Raw genomic sequence first — 19,229 nt, forward strand, 5'->3', positions numbered from 1 at the left:
CCACCTTTGGTCCTGGATCGGCTGCTTGCAAGGCAAACGCCACTGTGCTATCTCTCTGGGCCCTGATCTATGGATTTTAAGAAAAATTTAGGGACATTATTGTAATGATCTCCAGAGACAATAGAGATGTGGACCTCTGGCCCCCAATTTGAAGCTCACCACAAAGAGTAGTGATGCAGTTACAAAAATAACTACATGAACAACTATCATGACAATCTTTTTTTTTTTTTTTTTTTTTTTTAGGTCACACCTGGCAGTGCTCAGGGGTTACTCCTGGCTCTGGGCTCAGAAATAGCTCCTGGCAGGCCCAGCAGACCATATGGGATGCTGGGATTAGAACCACCATTTGTCTTGGATTGGCTGTGTGCAAGGCAAATGCTCTACCGCTGTCCTATCTCTCTGGTCCCTATCATGACAATCTTATGAGTGAGAGATAGAATGCCTATCTCAAATACAGGCAAGGGTTGGGAAGGAGGGAGGAGGGCATTGGTGGTGGGGATGTTGCACTGGTGAAGGGGGGTATTCTGTTTATGACTGTAATCCAAGTATGATCATGCTTGTAATCATGGTGCTTAAATAAAGATTTTATATATTAAAAAGACCCCAAAATAAAACCAAAAAAAAAAAAAAGAGGGCCCAGAGAGATAGCACAGCGGCATTTGCCTTGCAAGCAGCCGATCCAGGACCAAAGGTGGTTGGTTTGAATCCCGGTGTCCCATATGGTCCCCTGTGCCTTCCAGGAGCTATTTCTGAGCAGACAGCCAGGAATAAGCCCTGAGCACCACTGGGTGTGGCCCAAAAACAAACAAAAAAAAATAAAAATAAATAAAATAAAGTAAAAATAAAATTATTTTTATACAACTTATTTCCACGTGATTCCATTCTTTAAAAAATAAATTATTATTATTATTATTTAAGCTTATAATTATGATTTATCTTTTTTTGTTTGTTCTGGGGCCACACCTGGCAATGCTTGGGGGTTACTCCTGGCTCTGTTACTACTGGTCATGTTTAGGAGACCATGTAGGATATTGGGGATTGAATTTGGATTGGCCACATGTAAGGTTAATATCTTACCTGTTGTACTATTGCTAAGGCTATACTATATCTCCTTCTCTTCCTTCTTCTCTACCCTTCACCCTACTGACAGATCTTTGGTCTGGTTAATGTTAAACTTTAGATTTCACAATACTGCTTTTCTTTCTCTAATCTCCTAATCATTATACATAATACTAACATGAATTACATATGGCATTTTGGTGTGATTCAAGCTAAATTTTGATTTAAAGACAATATTATGAACTCATTAATTCTATTTAATTCGGGCTTGTAGAAGAAATGGATACAATTCTGAGCTGCTTTATAATCCTAGCAAAGTTACTTTGGCTCTTTGTTTTTCCATTTCTTCCTGATTAAAATGGAAAGATTAGGGACCAAAGTAACAGTACAGCAACCAAGGTGCCTGTCTTGCATTTGGCCAACCTGGGTTTGATTCCCAGCACCACTTATGGTCCCAAGCCTTGCAAATAGTGATTCCTGAGTGCAGAGACAAGCTTTGAGCACAGCCAAGTGTGACAAAGACAAAACCGAACAAAACCAAAAATAAATTGAAAACAGTACTTACCTTACATGGTAGTTTTATTAAAATTAATATTTGTAAAGCATATCACTGTGACATATCTCAGTGACATATACAATAGCAATATCCACAAATTCCTAGAATCTGTGCAGGAGTTAATAAAGAATGGTGCAGGGTCAGAGGATAGTGCTCTGAAAAATTGATGGAGTGACCCCAAAGCAAAAAGCTAGAAACCCTGAGCACCCCAGGTGCTGTCAAAAAGAAAAAGAAATGGGTTTATCTAGAAAGCATATTGCTGGAAAGTCATAAGATTACACCTTGAGGAGTCAGATAGTACAAAGGTTAAGGCGCTTGCTAGTTAACAGTCATATTGCTAGTACGGATCCATGCACCAAATATTATGGTTCTCTAGTCCCTGAGCACCACTAGGCATGGCCACTAATCGCCCTTGGATGTGGCCTAAATAGACAGAATATACCTAAACGCTATGCATTTGGAAGCAGAAATATATTCTATGCTTATGATAGCTGGGTGAATTTTAGTTGAAATTCTATCGGAAAGTCTAAAGATCCTCTTGAATAGGAAGAAATTTCAGCTTGAATCTATTGGTAGAATGTTTCTTGCTTTATTTCAATGGTGTTCAAGTCAAAAACAAGTTTTCATAGGCATCTCAATCTAACATGATGTTAATTAAATTAAGTCTCAGGTAAAACAGCTGTCACAGGAGATTTACATTATTTACATTAGTATAGCCTATGCTAGAGAAAGACAAAAATTTCAAAGTGTGGTTAGTTCCAAAGTATATTTTTGATAAACCAGCCTGAATACTGCATGTGGATAACAAGGTTAAATAAAGGTTCTAATAAGACAAACAGCGACAATTTAAATAAATCAGATGTTTTTGTGGAAGATTACTCTGTGATTTTGTCCAATTATTCATGACATTTCACCCATTCATATTGTGATATGCTTTAATAGTGGAAGGGGGAAAAAAAACCCTTGTCTCCTTGTTTATTCTTTGTTCTCAAGGAGATAAGCTGTTTATAAAGATACTTTATTTGTTATTTAAATCACTTTTACTGAAGTTGTTTATTTCCTTGTTTCAGTTTCTAAAAATATTGCGACAATTGTAATGCTTCTTAGAGATGTCTATTCAATTCAAAGTGATTTGTACTGAAATTCTTTGCTAAATGGGCACAGGTGCTGATGTGTGTAACATGCTAAAATGAATCAAAACTTAAAGAAATGGATATACTTGTGTCAACTTTTGAGATCTGTGATTCAAAATATTTTAGACTAAAGTCTTGATAGAGGTAAACGTCTTCTTCTAGACTTGGAATTTCCTAAGTATTTAATAATAGTGATAATAAATTATAACACCAAAAGTATAACCAGAAAACTTATAATTTAAACGGAGAGATCTAGTTCTTAGAAAATGTAGGACTTTTAAAATCATAATTATTATATAAAAGTAATTACATTAAAAGATAATTTACCTGGTATCATATTAAAGTTGAAAAGTAGTACTTGTAAACAAAATTATAAATTTAAAATTATTAAACACAGAAAGTTATTCATGCTATGCATAAAATTACCTCCACAATAGTTTGGTGATTGGATATATAAGGCTACATAGGATTATATCATACAACTTTATATTAGGAGTTTTACTATCCAATCTATAACCTTAAACTATGTCTTATCATAGCTAATCAACAGGATTGATGTGTGAAATAGAGCTAAGTGGATTTTATATTTAAAGAGACAATTGATTATTTCTATGAATTAAAGCTTCAAAATCCAGCTGAGTTGATTTGGATTAAAGAAATGAAGCCTGATACCATAAATTATAGTATGTACTCCTGCTGAGTAAGCTCTGGATATTGCGAACTCAGATATGTGCACACACGTCTCTCCCTTTGAAGTTGATGACAATTGCTTGATCTGAGTGAGAGACATGCTGAGAAAATTGGGTCTTTACATTTGGTGTGTATTGACTTAGAGGTCTTGTGACACTTCCCTTATCTGATCCTTTAGTTTTTCTGGACTAGTAGTGTCTGGCAGAAGACACCTAACTGTGGAAAGAACCCTTCTTAGATTAAATAAATCCCATTTAAGGTATTTCAGTTTTCATTACTTAGAGTCTAGGCTGAGAACATCTTTGCTATTAAGTAAATAAAACTCATCTTGGGGCCGGGCGGTGGCGCTCGAGGTAAGGTGCCTGCCTTACCTGCGCTAGCCTAGGAGACGGACCGCGGTTCGATCCCCCGGCGTCCCATATGGTCCCCCAAGCCAGGAGCGACTTCTGAGCGCATAGCCAGGAGTAACCCCTGAGCGTCACCGGGTGTGGCCCAAAAACCAAAAAAAAAAAAAAACTCATCTTGACTTAAAACTTATCCAAGTATCTCCCTAGAAGTCTATTTATTTGAAAGCAAAACAAAACATGCCTAGATAATTCCTTTGAAGTGTAGGCCAAATCCTGTGTAGGCTTTTGTTTTGTTTTGTTTTGTTTTGTTTTGTTTTTGAGTCACACCCAATGATGCTCAGGGGTTACTCCTGGCTAAGTGTTCAGAAATCGCTCCTGGCTTGGGGGACCATATGGGACACAGGGGGATCTAACTCTGGTCTGTCCTAGGTTAGTGTTGCGCTACCACTCTGGCCTAAATCCTTGCTATTTCTGAATGTGGACATCCAATAGCAAGTGCAAATACTTAGAAATCAATGAATTAATATAATTAATTATATAACCAATAAATTAATATAATTTTATTATTGCACCTTGGAGTTTTACTTTTTTTTTTTTTTTTTTTTTTTTTTTTTTTTTTTTTTGGTTTTTGGGCCACACCCGGTAACGCTCAGGGGTTACTCCTGGCTATGCGCTCAGAAGTCGCTCCTGGCTTGGGGGACCATATGGGACGCCGGGGGATCGAACCGAGGTCTGTCCAAGGCTAGCGCAGGCAAGGCAGGCACCTTACCTCTTGCGCCACCGCCCGGCCCCCACCTTGGAGTTTTAAAGAAGACTATGATTTAGTCCACTTTTATTTACTCCAAGTAGTCTTTTTTGTTTGTTTGTTTGTTTGTTTTGTTTTTGGGCCACACCCGGCGGTGCTCAGGGGTTATTCCTGGCTGTCTGCTCAGAAATAGCTCCTGGCAGGCACGGGGGACCATATGGGACACCGGAATTCGAACCAACCACCGTAGGTCCTGGATCGGCTGCTTGCAAGGCAAACGCCGCTGTGCTATCTCTCCGGGCCCCCAAGTAGTCTTTTTAAAAATATTTTTATTTGGGGCCGGGCGGTGGCGCTGGAGGTAAGGTGCCTGCCTTACCTGCGCTAGCCTAGGAGACGGACCGCGGTTCGATCCCCCGGCGTCCCATATGGTCCCCCAAGCCAGGAGCGACTTCTGAGCGCATAGCCAGGAGTAACCCCTGAGCGTTACCGGGTGTGGCCCAAAAACCAAAAAAAAAAAAAAAAAAAAAAAAAAAAAAAAAAAATATTTTTATTTAAACATCTTGATTACAAATATGATTGTAGTTGGGTTTCATTCTTATAAAGAACACCCGCCTTCACCAGTGCAATCTTCCCATCACCAATGTCCCAAATCTCCCTCCTCCCCATGCACCCTACCTGTATATGAGACAGGCTTTCTACTTCATTCATTCACACTCCCAGTAGTCTTAATAACTGAAAAGTATTTAGTATATTTTTTTGCTTAGATGCACTGCAACAAACCTAATTGACAGAATTGGATTGGTCAAGACCATCACCAAGTGGTAATATAATATAAGAGACATGGTTTACTTTTAGACTATAAATAGATGTGATATGAAGGCCCTTTGAAGATTATCTCATTATAGAAATAAGCATCCACTCCCTATTACTGTTTGGCTGACTTTGAGAAGAAACAGTATATGTGGTGTCTGGGGTAAAACACAATCTTTCACAATTTTGAGACCTTTTTATTTTCGGGGCCTCCCATGCAAAACTCCTAGGATCTGGAGGCTTGCTGTAATTCAGTGTTCAAGATAGTGATTGATGTGGAGCCCTCAAGGCTACATCCTGCAGCAGTGCTGTGGGCATGGTATATATTACTGGGATTGATCTCAGGTCCCTATACTTGCATGACATATATTCCTGACCACAGAGCTAGTTTTGGCCTGTGAGTCTTTTTTTTGTTTTGTTTTTGTTTTTGTTTTTTTTTTGGGCCACACCCGGTAACACTCAGGGGTTACTCCTGGCTATGTGCTCAGAAGTCACTCCTGGCTTGGGGGACCATATGGGACGCCGGGGGATCGAACTGTGGTCCGTCCAAGGCTAGTGCAGGCAAGGCAGGCACCTTACCTCTTGCGCCACCGCCCGACCCCTGGCCTGTGAGTCTTAAATAAAATGACATGAATTAGAATCAGATGTCTTTAAAATAAATGAACAATAATTGAAACCTAAAACTAATTTTTCACATTGTCTGGCTATTAATCTACTTGAATTTTTCTGTAACAAAATATCATGAATACATATATACTGTAAAGACTACAAGATTCTTGGAAGTGTCCCTGAAAATATTTAAATTCCTTTACTGGGCCAGAGAGATAGCTCCATAGGACATGGTGTACATGCTTTGCATGCAGGCCTAGGTTCCATTCTTGGCACATTATGATCCCCCAAGTAGTAGCAGGGATGACACTTAAACCAAAGTCAGGAGTAGCCACTGAGAATTGCTGGGTATGGTCCAAAAATCAAATTCAATGTTCAATTGAAATAATCATTATTTTAATTTTTATTAATATTATTTTTTAAGTAAAAGGGATGTTGCAGAAAAAAGATAAAACTACAGTAAGCAGGGGCCGGAGTGATTCCATTAGAGGTAAGGCGTTTGCCTTTCATGCAGGAGGTCATCGGTTCAAATCCCGGCGTCCCATATGGTCCCCCGTGCCTGCCGGAGCAATTTCTGAGCCTGGAGCCAGGAATAACCCCTGAGTACTGCCGTGTGTGACCCAAAAACCACAAAAAAAAAAAAAAAAAAAAGAAGAAGTGGGCCCGGAGAGATAGCACAGCGGCTTGCCTTGCAAGCAGCCGATCCAAGAACCAAAGGTGGTTGGTTCGAATCCCGGTGTCCCTTGTGGTCACCCGTGCCTGCCAGGAGGTATTTCTGAGCAGACAGCCAGGAGTAACCCCTGAGCACCGCCGGGTGTGGCCCCAAAACAAAACAAACAAGCAAACAAAAACAAAAAACAAGAAACAAAAAAAACTACAGTAAGCAAGAGGAAATAAAAATATAAAAGATAGGAATTTGGAGGGGTCGGAGAGATAGCATGGAGGTAAGGCATTTGCCTTGCATGTAGAAGGACAGTGGTTCAAATCCTGGCATCCCATATGGTTCCCCGTGCCTGCCAGGAGCAATTTCTGAGCCGAGAGCCAGGAGTAACCCCTGAGCGCTACCAGATGTGACCCAAAAACAAAACAAACAAACAAAAAAAAGATAGGAATTTGGAAGATGGTTCAAAGGAGTAGAGTGTATGTATATTCTGCATGTGAGAGCTTATAAATGTAAAAATTCACGAAATGGCGAGGCCACTCCTGACACTGTGTTTCCAACCTCCTATCAGAGGTCTCAAACCCAATTTACCTGGGGGCTGCAGGAGGCATAAGGAATTTCGCTTACAGAATATTCGCAATAAAAAATCGCATTAGTCAGCAAGTGGGTTCCAGCAAGGTGCAATTTAAAAGAGACCCCAGGCTTCCTTGGTCCTGCAAGGGGCTGGGAAGGGACTGGTGAATTAATTCCTAATTTGCAATTAGGAAGCAAATGCCTCTTGGGGAGTCGGAAGCTTCAGCAGGCAACAAGGGGAGGACATTGCTCCATTTGCTCTTCACCTGTCCAAATCACAGACCAAAGTGGTGTCTCAGAAACACCCCCCTTCCTTTTGACTATTTCTAAAACATAAAAGGGACACGTGTATCTCCTTTGTATATCTCAGATGTATTCCCTTAACATCTATAACTCTTTTCGAACATCCTCATATAGTGACAATTTTGCCCACTGGACTTGTTATTTGATTGTTTGATTTTTCCCCCTTTGAGATCTGTTTTATAAGCAATACTGGTAGAAGAGTATCTCTATAGATTTCAAGTTTGAACCAAGTTATGGGGAATGTTGGACTTTATTCGTCGGCCCTCAGATGCACCAACAATATCTTGTGGCACTGCTTCTCTTTTGCATAGCCACATTAAAATGGGAAAATAATACATATGCAAACAAGTTCTTATCTAATAGAGATGGGAATACAACTTTGGTAATGTAATTAGGCCTTTTACCCTGAACATTGGCATAATGATTTGGCTTAGGCCTCAGAAGAATGGGCATCGCCCACACACAGCTGAACAATGGATACCATCTATGGAAACAACCACAATTACCTATAACATTAACAGGATCCAAGCCTCTACCAGAGAAGACCTACCACTGCTTTGGCATTGACTTACTCCAAAGAGTGCTCCCAACACCCAGACGACTCAGCAACAGTCTGCATGCAGGGCACATCGTTCTGCATTTAATGGTATGCTAAAACTAGAGGATGCTCCACATCAGCCTGATATCAATGAAAGAAATGCACAGAATCCAGAGTCTTTAAATATAAGAATCTGATACCAACAATAGCTAAAATGTGAAAAAGTTTCACCGGGACCACGGAGAATGACTCGGGTTTGATGGACTGGCATGCATGGAACTCTGAGTTGGTCTTATGCCAATAAACTTCTGGGGTGAGGCCCTTTTGTAATCAAGCCAAGGATTTTTTTTTTCCATTTTCTCCATTTTTATGGACATATGCAAACAATGGCGATTGTCACTATCACACCTTTACTATATATTTTTTACTCTTATCCTTTTGTTTTGTTTTGTTTTTGTTTTTGGGCCACACCCGGTGGTGCTCAGGGGTTACTCCTGGCTGTCTGCTCAGAAATAGCTCCTGGCAGGCACAGGGGAGCATATGGGACACCGGGATTCGAACCAACCACCTTTGGTCCTGGATCGGCTGCTTGCAAGGCAAACACCGCTGTGCTGTGCTATCTCTCCGGGCCCACTCTTATCCTTTAAGGAAAAAAAAATACAACTTACTGAACTTAAAAACAAATAACTGTAGTAGAATGCCTGTCTCGAATACAGGTAGGGGATGGGAAGGGGGTAGGGGGTAATGTTACACTGGTGAAGGGGGGTGTTCTGGTTATGACTGTAACCCAATCATGTTACTTAAATAAAAAATATATTTAAAAAAATCGCATTAGTAAGAAAAAAATCGCAAAAAATCGCATTAAACATTTGCATACCCCAACGGAATTGCTCGGGGTATGCAAATGTTTAATGCGATTTTTTTCTTACTAATGTGATTTTTATTGCGATTATTCGGTAAGCGAATAATCATGAATACTGCGATATTTGAAGGCCGGCCGCGGGCCACAAAATGTTGTATGGAGGGGCTGGAGAGATAGCATGGAGGTAAGGCGTTTGCCTTTCATGCAGAAGGTCCGTGGTTCGAATCTCAGCGTCCCATATGGTCCCCCGTGCCTGCCAGGAGCGATTTCTGAGCATAGAGCCAGGAGTAACCCCTGAGCACTGCCGGGTGTGACCCAAAAACAAACAAACAAACAAACAAAAAAAATGTTGTATGGAGGGCCGCAAATGGCCCGCGGGCCACGAGTTTGAGACCCCTGCTTTAGGTGGATGGGTCTGATGAAACAGGGTAGCAGCAGAGAAATAATACTAAGTCAGTCAAAAGATTAATCGGAATTAGTCTGTTTTTTCCTCATGGTCTTTCTGCCTCATGGCCTCTCTCTGCCATGTGCTCTCTTCTCTCTCTTGCTGAGACCAAAGCCATAACTCCTTTTTTTTTTTTTTTTTTTTGGTTTTGGGGCCACACCCGGCGGTGCTCAGGGGTTACTCCTGGCTGTCTGCTCAGAAATACCTCCTGGCAGGCACGGGGAACCATATGGGACACCGGGATTCCAACCAACCACCTTTGGTCCTGGATCGGCTGCTTGCAAGGCAAACGCTGCTGTGTTATCTCTCTGGGCCCCAGAACTCCTTTCTTTATTCAAACCAACTCCCATATCCAGGAGGGGAAAGGTCTAACCTACTGAAATATCTCCCTAGTCTGATTTTTTTTTGTTTGTTTTTTTGGTTTTTGAGTCATACCCCGTGCCCTTCAGGGGTTACTCCCGACTATGCGCTCAGAAATCACTCCTGGCTTGGGGGACTATATGGGACTCTGGGAGATCGAACTGAGTCCATCCTGGGTCAGCCTCATGCAAGGCAAATGCTCTACTGCTGTGCTCTCTCTCTAGCCCCAGATGTTTATTTCATTAATGTGCATAATAGTGTAGAGCAAAGACATTACAAGGATGAGATAAGATAGGTCACATTTGGGGAAAATGAAGTAGAAGAAAAAGATCTTTAGTTGACTCTAAAAAGAGCCAGTTAGTTGACTGTATTAAAACTTCAAAGAGTAGGGCCCAGAGAGATAGCACAGCGGCGTTTGCCTTGCAAGCAGCCAATCCAGGACCAAAGGTGGTTGGTTCGAATCCCAGTGTCCCATATGGTACACTGTGCTTGCCAGGAGCTAAGCTATTTCTGAGCAGATAGCCAGGAGTAACCCCTGAGCACCGCCGGCTGTGGCCCAAAAACAAAAAACAAAAAACAAAAACAAAAAAAAAAACTTCAAAGAGTATAAAGAAGACCCAAAGATAATGGTTGGACTTTACCATATTAAGATTGGTATATATATATGTATATATGCATATATATGCATAAAACACATATGTGTTTTAAGCAGGAATTAATTGAAGGTGGATCCCTTTATTTGGTTTTTGGGTCACATCCAGAGGTATATAAATGTTACTGGCTCAAATGGGATGCCGGGGATCTAACCCAGGTTAGCCACGTGCAAGGCTGTGACTTGCACTCTACCACTGTGTCACTGTGTTATTACTCTGGCCCACAGATTACAAATTTTTAAAAATATATATTTAAATACCATGTATCATATTCTTGACATAGTTGATCATAATATATGTTTCCAGGTAAGAGTGAGTGAAATTATTAAAAAAGAAAAAATAATAAGAAAAAGTATAGCAACAGAGAATTTTGAAAATCATTATATCTTGTTATGAGATCATTAAATCATTGTTAGACTTAGTTACTAACAAAAGCTCCTGTTGTTAGTTGATTATTCTGTGAGTTCTTTTGTTTCTGAACATTAGGTGGCTTTAGATACACATTGGCATCTAAGTTGGTGTGTTCTTACAGGGATGACAATATTAACAACAATGGTGTTGTGTAGCCACAAATGCAGGTACCTTCCTGACAGCCAAAAATATGCCCCACAAAAGCTGGAATGTCAGCAATAATGCTTGGACTTGTCCAAGCTGCATTTGTGGTAGGTGTACCCATAGTTTTTCATCTTTTTTGAGAACAGAGTGAGTTTATGGAGTTGGCCAAATGCAGATACAGTGATTGTGTTTTTGTGGGCATTGTTTCCTGATCATAATTTTTTGTTTTTGTTTTTTGGGCCACACCCAGCAGTGTTTAGAGTTTTTTTTTCTGACAATTTGTATTTTTATCAGAAGCAAATTTTTATTTTTATTTAAGAAAACAACTTGGGGGACCAGAGAGATAGCACAACGGTAGGGCGTTTGCCTTGTATGCAGCCAATCCAGGACTGACGGCATCTCATATGGTCCATGGTGCTGCCAAAAGTGATTTCTGAGTGCAGAGCCAGGAGTAATACCTGAGCGCCGCCGGGTGTGACCCCCCCCAAAAAAATCCAAAACAAACAAAAAAAATCTCAGGGTATACCATACTCAAAAAGACATGCCAGGGGCATAGTGATAGCACAGTAGGTAGGGCATTTGCCTTACATGCGGCCCACCCGGGCTCCAACCTTGTCATCCCCTGTGGTCACCCATGCCTTCCAGGATTAATTTCTAAGCGCAGAGCCAGGAGTAGTAATCCCTGAGTGCCACCGGTTGTGCTCCCCCCCCCCCCCCAAATAAAATACATGCCATTTAGGAACACTGTCAAATTAGAGTTGAAAGCTAAAGGGAAGAAAATGATCTACTACATATGGAGGTGAATTTTTTAAAAAAAAATAATATCTTTATTTAAACACCTTGATTACAAACATGATCTTGGTTAGGTTTCAGTCATGTATAAGAACACCCCCCTTCACCAGTGCAACATTCCCACCACCAATGTCCCAAATCTCCCTCCACCCATCCCACCCCCACCTGTATTCTAGACAGGCTTTCCAGTTCTCTCATTCATTCCCATGGTTATGATAGTTCTCAGTGTAGTTGCTTAACTGCACTTATCACTCTTTGTGGTGAGCTTCATGAAGTGAGCTGAAACTTCCAGCCCATGGAGGTGAATTTCATCACTTAAAAGAACCCATAGGGTAACTGAATTTTATTTAACTCTTAGGCTACCGGTCACGCTAACTTCAGTCAAGTCTGGGAGATCTTTGGGGCACTTTCATTTGCAAAGAGAGGATAGTTGCCCTACTCCAGGCCCCAAAGCCCGCCCTGGCCTTTCCGGGTCTTTCCCTTGGCGTGGCCGCAGTGCATGCTGGGAGTCGTAGTTCTCGCTGGCCGCACGCAGAAAGCCCAAAGGACACCGGAGCCAGCCCGTTCACTTCCAACCCCACTACTAGAGGTCACGTTCCTCCACCCAGAGGTTCTTTAGGGCGGAGCCTGCCGGGGCTCGCCTGGGGTTTGCCGGTGTCTCCAGAGTTGCCATACGAGTCTTCCTCTTCGGCTCAAGATGGCGGCCTCCCGGTCGCCCTTGGTTACCCTGCGCTTAGCGCAAAGCCGGCTGAGGGGGCGAGGGTTCGGGTGCCGGGCCTGGGCTGCTGCCCTCGTCCCTCCGGCCGCCTCCCCTGCTGGAGCCCCTCTGTGGAAAGGTCAGTGACGGTGTCCTTCCTAGGTCAGACCTCGCGTCGCTCACTCCCACCACCTGCCGCGCGGCTTCACCGTTCTTTGAGTCCTGGAGCGGGGCAGCAACCGGGTTCCGGTGGTTTGACATTGCGGGGTCAGAGGTCGCCCCGGAGGTCAGAGGTCAGAGATCAGACTCGCTCTTCCGGTTGAGGCAGCTGAGACCTGTCTAAGCCCGCTTGGGTGTGTGTGTCAGGTCCCGGTGGAAGGAAGGGAGGCGAATGTAGTTTTGGGAACCGGAGACCGCCCCCTCTCCCCAAATCCCCCAAGTTTCCAAGCTCAGGTTGTGCAACCTAGAAGCCACGCCTCAGCCCCCGCTCCCCCCGGCTGGCCCCTGGGGTTCTGGGAGAGTCGGTTCTAGAACATATATTCCCATGGAGGGATCTTTTCTAGAAGCTTCCTTAAGTGTTGATAAGGAACATTCTTTCATTCTCTTTTCTTCTGTGTTATGGAAGAATGTACACAGGAACTTACCCCATTTTATGAGTGGGCTTTCTACTTATACTTTTCCTCATCTCTAGACATCCTGTGATCATCTTACTTATCTTAATTGCTGATGATTGTTGATTGATTTGCCTAAGTGTATCAGCCCTTAACCACTACAAGACAGTTGAAACTCATATTAGAGCAATCACCTTAAAGTTGACTTAGAGTTAGTCATTACCTCTTAATATACAGTGGTGGAGTATATTGGGAGCTTAACTTTTATATTAGAATATCCAGTTTAGGGGCCAGGGAAGTGACTCACTGGAAGAGCATTTGCCTAACACTTTTTAAAAAAAAAAAAAAAAAAAAAAAAAAAAACCTTGTTCTACTCCCAGCACTGCCAAAAGAAAAAAAAAAGTGACGCATACTTTGCTACTGTTTATTCTGTTTGGATTAGGCAACATAGGCAAGGAATTAAGTGAAGAAAGGAATAAATTCAAATAGGCCTGAGAGATTGATGAGGGTGCATAATGCTGAGCACAATGCAAAGCTTTGGATCTAATGAATCAATGTTTTTTTTTTGTTTGTTTTTTGTTTTTTTGGGTCACACCCGGCAGCGCTCAGGGTTACTCCTGGCTCTACACTCAGAAATCGCTCCTGGCAGGCTCCGGGGACCATCTGGGATGCCGGGATTCGAACCATCGTCCTTCTGCTTGCAAGGCAAATGCTTCACCCCATGCTATCTCTCCGGCCCCTAATGAATCAATTTTGGTCCCTGGAGCACCACCAAAATCTACCCCAGGACTGACCAGGGTGTTATCCTTGAGTTTATAGGGTGTGGCCCCTAAACAAACAAGCACGTAAATAAAATATACTAATTTTCCTAGTCTGTAGTCACTTACTTTTCTTGACAAGATTCAGCCTCTAGTACGACTATATTTCACTCCATAATTGCTCAAGTTTGGAGACAAATTGTGTTGCAAAAAGTGAGGTGCGAACATTAAGTGAATTTAAAAAATTTGTACAGATAGGAGGCTGAAGCCATAATACAGTGGGTAGGGTACTTGCCTTGCACACGGTTCACTTGGGTTTGATCCCGGGCACCCCATATGGCCCCTAAGTACCACCAGCAGTAATTCCTGAGTACAGAGTCAGTATTAATCCCTAACTTCTGAGTATGGCCCAAAAGCCAAAAGCCAAAAAGAAAAAGTACAGATATTACTGGAGGAAAACCAGCAACAATATTGGAGCAGAAGAGGCAGTACAGAGGATAGGCTCGACACTAATCACACTGGGAGTGATTCCAGAACACAGAGCTGGGAGTAAATTCTGAGCACAATCTGTTAGGGCCTTACTCCCCAAAAGCAAAAACAAAACCAGAAATAATTAGGGGTGCCAGAGAGATATTGTATTCCATTGGGTGTGGTCAACAACAAGACACCAAACCAAAACCAAGGTTTATTTGGTTAATTATGCAATATTGGTGATTATTCCATGAAATATCGTATTTTTGGGCCTGAGTGATAGCACAGTGGTAGGGCATTTGCCTTGTATGTAGTAGACCTGAAATGGACCCAGGTTCGATCCTTGGCATCCCATATGGTTCCTCAAACCTGCCAGGAGCAATTTTTTTTAAAGCAATTAATTTTTTAAAATTTATTTAAAGGAAATATATCACATAGTTGATACAATTGATCATAATACATTTGTTTCAGGAAGAACAAAGGCAATGTTATTAAAAAATTAAAAAAACTAATGAGATGGAAGCGAAAGGAAAGGTTCAGTAGCAAGTATATTTTTGAAAATCATTGAATCACCAATTAACTCATTAAAGGCCTAGCAGAAGGCTTAATAAGCTTTTCTTCTTTTTTTTTTTTTTAAGGATAAGAGTTAAAGAAGTACAGCAAAAACGGTGTTAGGGTGGCAATTGTTGTTTTCATAGGCACAGCAAAATATGGGGGACATGGAAAGGAAAAGCCTTGGCCTAAATACAAGGAGACCTTACCCCTAAAGTTTTCTGACATAAGACCATTTCTAGGCTGCCAGGAGTGATTTCTGAGGGCAGTGCTGCCAGGTATGACCCAAAAACCAATAAAATAAAAAACAAACCCATACGTATTTTTTACGTATTTTCCCAGAGACATTCTATTTATTTCAATTGTATATACAAATATCTGCAGTTGGGATGAGAGACTTTAGTAAAGTGGATAGGGTACACATTTGCCTTGTACGTGGCTATCCAGGTTTAATTCCAAGTACCCCATGTGATCTTGTGAGCACACTAGGAATGATTGCTGAGCATACAGCCAGATGTGACACCAAACCAAACCAAACCCAAATCAGAATAGCCACAAACTGAAAAAACAAGTAACTGCAGTAGAAAAAAGATGGTGGGCCCGGAGAGATAGCGGCGTTTGCCTTGCAAGCAGCTGATCCAGGACCAAAGGTGGTTGGTTTGAATCCCGGTGTCCCATATGGTCCCCTGTGCCTGCCAGGAGCTATTTCTGAGAAGACAGCCAGGAGCAAACCCTGAGCACCGCCGGGTATGGCCCCAAAAACAAAAAACAAAAAACAAAAAAAAAAAAAGAAAAGAAAAAAGGTGGTAACATACTGTACACATTATTTTGTTTCTTTTTTCACTTAGTGTATCTTGAAAAAAATAATATATAACCATTAATGATATAATAATTTTTTTTTTTGGGTTTTTGGTCCACACCCTGTGATGCTCAGGGGTTACTCTTGGCTATGTGTTCAGAAATTGATCCTGGCTTGGAGGAACCATATGGAATGCAGGGTTGATTTTACTGTGGTCCTTCTTAGGTTGGCGTGTGCAAGGCAGATGCCCTACCTTTTGCACCACTGCTCCAGCCCCAATAATAAAATTAATAATATATAGCTACCTCATGTTTCAATGATTAAAATATAATTATACTATTCAAGTATATACCATAATTTCAGGAAATTAATTTATACATAGTTATTTTTAGAGTTTTATCCAGCCTCCAAATTAAAATTTAATTTAGAAACATTATACAGCAGAGATGGATTTTTTTGTTTGTTTTGTTTTGGAGCCATAGCTAGAGATGTTCCAGGTTCCAGGTTTCAGGTTACTCCTGGTTCTGCCAGTGGTGCAAGCCTCAGGCTGGGGAAATGGCATAGCAATGAGGGCCCTTGTTTTGTATGCATCTGACCTTCATTCAATTCCAGTATCCCCAGGGAGCATCATCATAATATGATTTACTGATGCTTATTTTGCTTCATGTACTTTGTTATGTGTTTTCTACATAATCTTATGTTAATCATCCTTATCTAAGGAATCTAAGGTATGTGGCTAGATAGTATCAAAATGTGTGGGTGGGGCCAGCGAGGTGGTGCTAGAGGTAAGGTGTCTGCCTTGCAAGCGCTAGCCAAGGAAACATCATGACCGCAGTTAGATCCCCCAGTGGTTAGATCCCCCAGCGTCCCATATGGTCCCCCCAAACATGGAGAAATTTCTGAGCGCTTAGCCAGGAGTAACCCCTGAGCATCAAACGGGGGTGACCTGAAAAACCAACCAAACAATCAAACAAACAAGGGCCCGGAGAGATAGCACAGCGGTGTTTGCCTTGCAAGCAGCCGATCCAGGACCAAAGGTGGTTGGTTCGAATCCCGGTGTCCCATATGGTCCCCTGAGCCTGCCAAGAGCTATTTCTGAGCAGACAGCCAGGAGTAACCCCTGAGCAACATCAGGTGTGGCCCCAAAACCAAAAAAACAAAACAAACAAACAAACAAAATGTGTGGGTAACTTGCTCCTAAACTGTGTGTGTGTGTGTGTGTGTGTGTGTTTGCCTTTTGGGCCACACCCATTGACGCTCAGCTCATGAATTATGCTTGATTATGCGCTCAGAATTCACTCCTGGCTTGGGGGACCATATGGGACGTGGTAGTGGGGGGAGGAGATGGAACAGTTATTCATCCTAGATTAGCATGTGCAAGGCAAAAGCCCTACCGCTTGTGCCACCGCTCTGGCCCAAACTTTGTGCTGTTAACATGTATGTTATTAGAACACTCTTTTTTTTTTTTTTTTACCCAAAAATAAAATCTTCCTCTTTCCTTTTCACCCATCCCTTGGACATATAAAAGTTCACCTATACTAGATTAGCTTGATATAGGTACTTTTGTCTCTCACTTGACCCTCCCCTCCTGGTTAAATTTAACTGATAAATAAAGAGGTCTTAGTTTGGTGGGCCCAGAGACCAGGTGGTGAGAAGCCACCTGACTCCTTGTTTTTCTCCCTCATAACTGTCTTGGTTTACAATTCCCAGGGTGATCCTGCTTCAGACCCACTCACCAGGGGTTGGAAATACAGCGCATGGGGCATTTTTATACATGTGTTCAAATGTTAAAAAAAATTTTTTTTTTTTGATATTCAGTGAGAAGCAGATGGAGGGAGAAGAAAAAAAGAAAAAAAAATTTTTGGTGGGGAAGGTTATATCCAGATGGTGCTCAGGGCTTACTCCTGGGTCTCAGGCTTGGATCACTTTTTGTGGTGGGGGATCAAATTCAGGCTTGCTCCATGTTTGGTAAGCACCTTACCCACTCACTATACACTATATCATGACCCCAACATATGCTCTAATTCTCTTGTACTCAAAATTTAGGGAGTTTGGGGTGTGATTGAAGAAATACAGTTAGTGTAGAGGTTGATTTAATTGTAACTGAAGATTCTTACTCTTCTTTAAATAAAAGAAAAAAAAAAGTTTTGTTTTGGATCACACTTAGCTGCACTCAGGGCGTAATCCTGACTCTGTGTTCATAGCTGTGCTCAGGGATCACTCCTGGTGGTGTGTTGGGGACTATATGCACTACTGGGGATCAAACCCAAGTTTGCAACATTTAGACAGGCATCCTGTCCTGCATACTATCTCTTTGGCTCCAGTAAAAGAAAAATTTAAAGCTGAAACGTTGCTTTCTATGCATTTTTTCCTGTTTTTCTCTGTGTGTCTGTGTGTGTGTTTATGGGCTACAGTCAATGTTGCTTATGATTTACTCCGACTCTGTGCTCAGGGATTACTCCTTGCAGGGCTCATGGAAACATGTGTGGTGTTAGAAAGCAAAGGCAGGTTGGCAGTGTGCATGGTAAGAGCCTATGTGCTCCTTTCTATTTCTGGCCCCTTTTGCTTATCATTTATACATAAAATTTTTGTTTTCTATATCTTGTTTTTTTCTCTTAATATTTTAATTAATATTTTTATTTAAACACCTTTATTACAAACATGATTGTGTTGGGTTTCAGTCATGTAAAGAACACTCCCCTTCACCAGTGCAACATTCCCATCACCAATGTCCCAAATCTCCCTCCTCCCCACCCCACTCCTGCCTTTACTCTAGACAGGCTTTCTACTTCCCTCATTCATTCACATTGTTAGGATAGTTCACAATGTAGTTATTTCTCTTAACTGCACACAACACTCTTTGTGGTGAGTTTCATGTAGTGAGCTGGAACCTCCAGTCCTCCTCTCTTTTGTCACTGAAAATTATTGCAAGAATGTCTTTTATTTTTCTTAAAACCCATTGATGAGTGAGACTATTCTGCATCTATCTCACTCCCTCTGACTTATTTCATTCAGCACACTAAATTCCATGTACATCCATTTAGAGGAAAATTTCATGACTTCATCTCTCCTTACGGCTGCAAAATATTCCATTGTGTATACGTACCAGTTTCTTTAACCATTCATCTGTTGAAGCCATTCATCTGTTTCCAGAGTCTGGCTATTGTAAATAGTGCTGCAATGAATATAGCTGTAAAGAAGGGATTTTTGTATTGTATCTTTGTGTTCCTAGGGTATATCCCTAGGAGTGGTATGGCTGGATCATATGGGAGCTCAATTTCCAGTTTTTGGAGGAATCTCCATATCACTTTCCATAAAGGTTGAACTAGATGGCATTCCCAACAGCAGTGGATAAGAGTTTCTTTCTCTCCACATCCCTGCCAATGCTGCTTGTTCTCATTCTTTGTGATGTGTGCCAATCTCTGTGGTGTGAGATGGTACCTCATAGTTGTTTTGATTTGAATCTCTCTGATGATTAGTGACGAGGAGCATTTTTTTATGTGCCTTTTGGCCATTTGTATTTTTTTTTTGTCAAAGTTTCTGTCCATTTCTTCTCCCCATTTTTGATGGGATTAGATTTTTTTTTCTTGTAAAGTTCTGTCAGTGCCTTGTATATTTTGGATATTAACCCCTTATCTGATGGGTTCTAT

General features: G+C 41.5%; 1 protein-coding gene across 1 annotated transcript in view; it reads left to right on the forward strand.

The window, feature by feature from the left end:
- The first annotated feature begins 12,326 nt into the window (after window positions 1-12,326).
- The window catches only part of AFG1L (AFG1 like ATPase), a 249,257-nt gene continuing 242,354 nt past the window's right edge, over window positions 12,327-19,229 (forward strand). Inside the window, exon 1 of the mRNA XM_049771195.1 lies at window positions 12,327-12,527. Within this exon, the coding sequence (XP_049627152.1) occupies window positions 12,389-12,527 (139 nt within the window). The 5' untranslated portion in view covers window positions 12,327-12,388. The remainder of the gene's footprint in view (window positions 12,528-19,229) is intronic.

The sequence above is a fragment of the Suncus etruscus genome, chromosome 4 (genome assembly GCF_024139225.1).
Source record: "Suncus etruscus isolate mSunEtr1 chromosome 4, mSunEtr1.pri.cur, whole genome shotgun sequence".
NCBI classification, from domain to species: Eukaryota; Metazoa; Chordata; class Mammalia; order Eulipotyphla; family Soricidae; genus Suncus; species Suncus etruscus.